This window comes from Anabrus simplex, chromosome 12 (assembly GCF_040414725.1).
Source record: "Anabrus simplex isolate iqAnaSimp1 chromosome 12, ASM4041472v1, whole genome shotgun sequence".
In the NCBI taxonomy this organism is placed as follows: domain Eukaryota; kingdom Metazoa; phylum Arthropoda; class Insecta; order Orthoptera; family Tettigoniidae; genus Anabrus; species Anabrus simplex.
Window position 1 is genome coordinate 57928018 of NC_090276.1, and position 7286 is coordinate 57935303.

Below are 7286 nucleotides of genomic sequence, written 5' to 3' on the forward strand. Positions count from 1 at the left end.
AATATAATATATCATGGAGTAAATGTACGTATTCTAATTTCTGAACGCTCAGGTGTGAACTGCGTTTGTAAACAAGAGGATGGTTTTCGGACGATAGACATTATGATACGGATTACTATTGTATCTGCCCTTAACAGGTGAAATTTATTCAAAGTCTGTGTAAAATATTAAATGAATAGATAATTATTTATGATTTTTTTGTGTCACCCTTACGTTTCTTATATTTGTTTGTAGGTTATCCCTCTCGCCGTTCTCATGTTCCAGGAATATTTCAACTGGAGTTAATCCGTTGTACTTTCAGTTCAGCCCTTGTTTATAGTAAGTAAAGAGCTCTCGTTCAGAAACGCAATGTTTTCCATATATGGCATGCAGCAGGAAATTAATGAATAATTTTCTTTTTTCCCAGTGCTGAGCCTCTGAAAAAGAAGAAACGTTTAGATCCTGCTATTATCAAACAAAGAGAAGAAAGGAGAAGGAAAAGATTAGAGAAGCAAATTCGAAGGCTTGAAAAGAATGCCAGACAGTTGAAACCTATTGACGAATTGGAAGTCCCATTGAACCTCACTTATGAAAAAAGGTAAATCATTTTGTATGTTTTTGGTTTCCGAGAAAAAGGGCCAAACCGAGCTCGCTAGCTGCAGTCGCTTAAGTGCGGCCAGTATCCAGTAGTCGGGCGATAGTGGGTTCGAGCCCCACTGTCGGCAGCTCTGAAGATGATTTCCGGTGGTTTTCCATTTTCACACCAGGCAAATGCCGGGGCTGTACCTTAATTAAGGCCACGGCCGCTTCCTTCCAATTCCCAGGCCTTTCCTATCCCATCGTCGCCATAAGGCCTATCTGTGTCGGTGCGACGTAAAAAAAAAGTGGGGGAAGGGGGCCAGAAATGAAGTTTTAAACCTCGTCTAAACTGGATTAGTCTTTAAAAGCGTAATTGTGTTTGGAACCTTCTTCCTTACCCCGTCATTACATTTGATGTGCGAGTAGGGTCAATCCACTGTTTCAGGTGTGAAGTTCGGAGCTTTTCTGACTCCAGTTATAGATTAGCCATTAATAGGTGAAGAGTGATACAGTTTATGTGACCTGAATATGTAATATCTGCTCTGTATTCCTGGAATATTACAGGTTGTGCGTGACTGGAATAACCTTTCCTAAATCTGAATAACCTTTTATCAAATCAGTGAGTAATTTTGCAAACATGTCTAATATAATCAGAAAGAATGCTCTCCCAGAGCTTACATGCAAGACATTTGAAACTGACAGGCCTGTAGTTATCCACTTTGTTTTTTATCCTAATCTTCCTTCAATTCCAGTTGTTGAGAAGGTGGTTGGTCAGCTTGACAGTGATAATTTTCAAGATATGTCCGTAGAATGCAGATATGTTGCCCTGGCCACTTCTTGTTCTTTTCGGGGTAATTGTAGAGCTCTCGGTTATTTCATCTCCTGCATTCACCATCTTCTTTGACTAATGTTAGTAGCTTCCTTTCCTTGACCACCAGTTTGTCATTGATGTATTTTCTGTTAAGGATCATACACCCAGAACCATACAGGGCCTCTGGGCGGATGACTGCATGATAGGTGTCTACCTTGCATTTCATCACAGTCTGTGATTCCAGGGAACGTCAGAGAGAGCTGCCTCCCATCTCGCCTGAGGAAGCCGAGGAGCGGGCTCTTCTACTGAAAGAATGGGCTCGATACAAGCATAGCCAGCATCTAGCCGATCTCCAAATGATCGATAGAATTATATTTGCTCAGCAGAAAGCTCTTGATGAGTTGCGGAAGGAATCTGAGGAGCTGTATCTCGAAGCCATTCAGGTAAGCAGATGACCTCAATATCCTGCAAAAACAAGGCTCACAGGTCTTCAGATTATTAGGCCACAGAGTTCACAGTCACAAGGTACATGCCATCATCAACCAATAATTTGTCTCTCATTAGAAACTAAATATTCCAGACGTATTGTGATTCAATTTTTATGCTGTTAAAAAGACAAAAGGAGGATGATGACTTCACAGGTCCCACAGGCACCTCACTATTGGATCTGATAAAAAGGAACAACAAGTGGCAAATCATATCATATATATACAGGGTGATTCAACTAAGTTATCCACCTTAAATATCTTCTGATTTCTTAAAGATATAGACATTCTAAGAATATTGAATTTTCACGACCCCATTTTAATCGAAACAGACTTTCAACTTATTAGGTCATGTTGCGTACATGTAGTACGTCTTGAAGGGATGTTAAGTACAGAACAAAAATGGCCAACCGGACACCAGTGGGATCCGAACCCACAACCTCCCAATCGGGTTGAAAGTCTGTTTCAATTACAGTGCAGTCGTGAAAATGATATATTCATTGACTTGACTCTCAACGGGCAACTTAAACCCACTCTACAGTGTGATGGCAGTAGTGCCAGGACCTGTAGCTTAGATCCTTTCCCACAGAACAAAGATGGCCTAGGCCACCACAGCTCAATTGGTAGAGCAACTGACGCAAAATCAGTTCACTTCATCCTCTTATCCTGCAGTTCCCACACCAAGTCTGAAGATCTGTCCAGGTGACCCCTCAGTGGGTGTCAATGCCCGTCCTGCTGAAGAAGCAGGGAGCAGAAACAAGCTTGCCAGGGATTGAAAAGAGATAGATGTTGAAACTGAAGATGTGGAGATGGTTAGATAACACATATTTATATTGTCTTGATGATAGCTTGCTGAAACCAAAGACGGAGTTTTAAACTTTTAAACCTTCCTCCTCAACCACTGGTTGACTGCTCGCCCGACCCCGGACCCCTGGGCCTTATATAGGAAACGAGGAGCACGTGTACTATAGCACGGCCGAGAGCCGCAATGACTGAGGAGGTTGGCGAGCAGACCCCTCCGCCCGAGGGAAGGGTCGGTGGGTGCTTCCCTCCAGGCAGGGAAACTTCTGTCCAACCCCCCCCCCCCCCCCTCCCAGTCAGGGAAGCCTTCGCGGGTGAACATGAACATAATACATCACAAACTAATAACGAGAAAGACATTTAGACAAGAATATTAAGAGGCCAGAGAGGCCAACTGTCTAATTTCCTGTAAACGCTTCCATCACTCTGCGATGTCCTCTGTCAACTGCAACACTCTTCTTCATTCTGGCTTATGAACTCACTGAATCCTGTTTCCTTCAGAAGCAGACGTGAACTGAATCTTTTAAAATCTGACAGGTCATCAATGCTGTTTAAAGTGCAAAGATTTGTTAAGGAGAGGAGATTCGTTATTAAAAAGGTTATTGTGTACTTTCCTACGCCCAGCAGACTCTTTACATTCCCTCAGGATGAACTCACTTTCTGGTCTTCTTTTGGTGTAGCAAGGTTCTGTATTGTGTCCTGTTTTTTCCATGTGCTATAAACAGCCACACCTTTAAATCTGAATTTAAATTCTATGAGATTGTTTACATCTGCAGTCAAATGCTTGTGTGTATAAATGCGGTTTTGCTATTCTTTTAAAAGTTTGCCTTGTTTATGTTTGAATATGGCACATGAAATTGCTTCCATATTATGTCTTCAATTCAGCCATAAATGACAGTGAGATGCTAAATGCTTTGAAACATTATTCATTTAACATACAGTAAGTACACATTCTTTGAGGTAAAATACAGTAAACTCTCGATTATCCAGGTTAATGTGGACCCGAGACTGCACTGATTGATAAAACATGGATAGTCCAAAGTACAAGTCTTTTCTTTTTAATACCGGAAACTGTGCATTTACGGTATTTTCAAAACATGCTACATATCATATTTGAAAGCCTACTGTAGTACTTGTGTAACGCACCGGAAACTGACAACGTATTTACAAAATTACATTTAAAAACACACTGTATTTCATATGACTTGTTTTCAGTTCACTTTCGGGTCATAATCGTCCAATTTTTCTGTTTTTCATTCACAAGAAATGTGAGGTTAATACATTTTAGAGGTTATTATCAAGATCTGTCGTTGGCAGCTAGAAAAGTACAATGTTAATTAGAAGAGAATGAGTCAACCTTTTCATTACAGTCAGTATTCAGAAAAGAATATATTTATAAAATCATATACATCTACAGTACAGGTCTTGCTTTCTCAGAAGTAGGGATGAGAATTCTTCCTACTGGAGCGGCGAGGCTGGCAAACATAATTTCAGTATTCTTGTAAGCCTTTAAATCACAGTGGATAGCGTAGCACTTTCTGCAAATTATTTGTACACATTTCTTTCTCAGAGCACAGGATCATGTGATGTGCTGTAACACACATGAAACATATTTTTGGATTCCCTTGCCTTTAGAGTACTGTGTATTGAATTTCTTTGTTAATACTGTAGTAACATAGCACCTGGGTTTGCTGATGACCTTACTAGCAAGCGACATGCTCCCTACACAACTTCAACCTCTACACTCAGTAACAGCTAAAATGGGTCTCTTGATCAACATCAGAAAGACCAGGTTCAATGTCAATATCAGAAACACTGGGCGAGTTGGCCGTGTGGTTAGGGGCGCGCAGTTGTGAGCTTGCATCCCGGATATAGTGGGTTCGAACCCCCAATGTCGGCAGCCCTAAAGGTTTTCTGTGGTCTCCCGTTTTCACACCAGGCAAATGCTGGGGCTGTAGCTCAATTAACATCACGGCCGCTTCCTTCCCCTTCCTAGGCCTTTCCCATCCCATCGTCACCATAAAACCTATCTGTGTTGGCGTGACGTAAAACAAATTATAAAGAAAAAATCAGAAACGCCCCTAAAACTATAAGAGTCGGTGATATCAAGCATATTGAGACAGCCAAAACTGTAGAGTACCTTGTAGAATGGATTTTAGAAAACATCAGTGAAATGGTAGCTCTCAAACAGAAGAGAATCAATTAGATAAGGCATACCATGCCTGTAGAAAACTGTGCACCTCAAAACATCTGTCGATGAATGTTAAACTAAGAGACAGGGTAAAGCCACTGGATCTGTGTGGATCAAGCAGGTAGAGAAGGATCTCTCAGAACTTAATATTAATTAAGGCAGAATAACTAACAGGAATAACTACCATTTAATTACTGAAACCAGAACCTTGCTAAGATCCCCTACAGATTTTTCTTTTGGCAAGAAAGTGAAGGAATACTGGGCCAACAGAAAAGCTCAAGGTGCCAACAAAAACACCAGATGTAGCGACCAACAGCAGCAGTTAAAATATGAGCACCGTGGTCAACAGACAGCCCAAACAAACTAAAAAAGACAGTGGTCCAGCAAAGATAAGAACAGAGAAATACTTCGATATAACTACGTGAGACAGAACTACCTGAACTGCACATCATACTGTAAACTGAAGAGAAAAGCAGAGAAGCAAGAAGAATGGGGAGCTGGTGCTAACATCAATCTCCCATTCATCATGGTTTCAAATGAGGTTACAATAGGCAAAATAGTTTAGATTTTTATAAATATTTTATTTTTTGGTGACCAAATTTGTGTTGCAGTATGGATTAAATAGAAATATTTTATTTCTATACAGATCTGAGTCGTATTTTTTTATTTTGTCTTTCTATAAACAACCTTTGTATTTGCTCATAATATGTCAAGGTTTTGCCATATTTGTTTATTTGTTGATTTTTCCAGATTGACCCAGGCCTAATTCCTTTTGAGACAAAAGGTCCAGTCCACACCCCACCCATCAAAGATTATGACAGCCCAGATGGAGAATACGTGGACATATCAAGGAAGTGGAGCTGAAGAGGCTAACGAAGAGCAGAAGTGTTAATGCTAGACTCAGAAGAAAAGTTGAGAACTCGGTACTTCAGAACCTGCCATCATAGATGTTACAGTTTGATTGTAAATGGTTTATAGGATTTTGTCATGTTTTTCTAGCAGTTAAATTGACAGTTTATCAGAGGTCAACTTACAATATGTAAAAGAAACAGATGTAGACTATGAGGCCCCTCTCAGTAATCTGGAAATTAAGTGGGGTGAAGCGATTGGCTCAGGTGACTTTAACCCTAAGAATTAACCTGACCCTTATTTCTGTGGTAGGCTGAGTAAACCTCCGGGCTGTAAGCCCCACCAGGTCACATATTTTAACTTCTGTTTCTTGATGGAGAATTGAACCCATGTTTATGTAGGTGATCCAAATGAATTATTGGGTATTTGCAAAATATTATATGTCCCTGTGGACAGAATGTTGGGAAAATGAATAAAAACTTATTCCAAGCCCTATGCAGCAGACAGATATGTGATTCCTGTTGTACAAAGTTCAAAAACTCTTTTTTTTTTTTTTTTTTTTTTTTTTTTTTTTTTTTTTTTTTTTTTTTTTTTAAATAAAGTGGGTTTATATACATATCTAGCTAAAAAAAATTGCATATTGACATACCATAGTTTGCATCTGTACTGGAAACAATAACAGGTTGCTGTGAAACTGTAACAAGACATAATAAATGAGGTAACAAATAAGAAAAAGTATTTTATCCATTATTGTAATTACATGCATGTAATTGTTTATCACTTTCGTTTACATTAACACACTTATAATTGCAAGAACAGTACAGGGTCTCTCTTATAAACCCAGACTGAGCACACGGTGTTTGTACTCTGCGCTACAGCAGCTGCCTCAGCCCAACTTACGTTGCGCAGTCGCCCTGCTTTAAGGTGTATACAATCTTATATGAAATCTTACCTTATAAAAGATGCTGGAAGTGTCATCCTTCATAATGAGAGACTTCATAAACACCATTAGAATTTTCTGCATATCAATAGCAAGAGTTAGGACTGTTCACACGACCATTAAGATGAAACCAGGCCTCATCCGAAAACAACACAAGCTGTGGGTCGAATAAACGATCATTCAATGATGCAAGATACAACTCACAATATCTCACTCTTGTGGCTGGATCAGCAGGTTTTAAACAATGGGCCCTGTGTAAACCTGTACAGTTATATGTGTAACAGCTTTTACCTCTGTGTTGCAGAAGAAACCTCTACTTGTGCTAATTTTGTGAGTGATTTATTCAGTGACCGTTGAAGATTCGCACCAATCTCATCTAGCATTTCCTCTCTTAAAATTGTTTGTGGGTGTGCATGGTTTTTATTCATTTACAGTTATGTGAATTTGTGCTCGTGAAGGTGGCACTTCAGCAGAAAATTGCTGAACAAACGCATCATGTACCGGTCGAACTGACTCGTACTTAAATAACTTTTACATATGAAAATACGGTGTTGCAGTGACAACTGTCTCACCATGTTCACAGCTGAGATTCAGACTGGTTATTGATGCTAGGTCGAACACGTGCACACTCTTTGCAAGGTAAAGAACTAT

The 7286-nt window shown here is 39.8% G+C and overlaps 1 protein-coding gene across 1 annotated transcript; it reads left to right on the forward strand.

Annotated features, from left to right (window-relative positions):
* Positions 1 to 11: 11 nt before the first annotated feature.
* Positions 12 to 6269, forward strand: mRpL40 (mitochondrial ribosomal protein L40). The gene is made up of 5 exons (XM_067156798.2): positions 12 to 137; positions 235 to 318; positions 407 to 577; positions 1614 to 1812; positions 5597 to 6269. The coding sequence occupies exons 1-5, from the start codon at positions 103 to 105 to the stop codon at positions 5708 to 5710; spliced, it is 603 nt and encodes a 200-aa protein (XP_067012899.1). The 5' UTR covers positions 12 to 102; the 3' UTR covers positions 5711 to 6269.
* The last annotated feature ends 1017 nt before the right edge of the window (positions 6270 to 7286 follow it).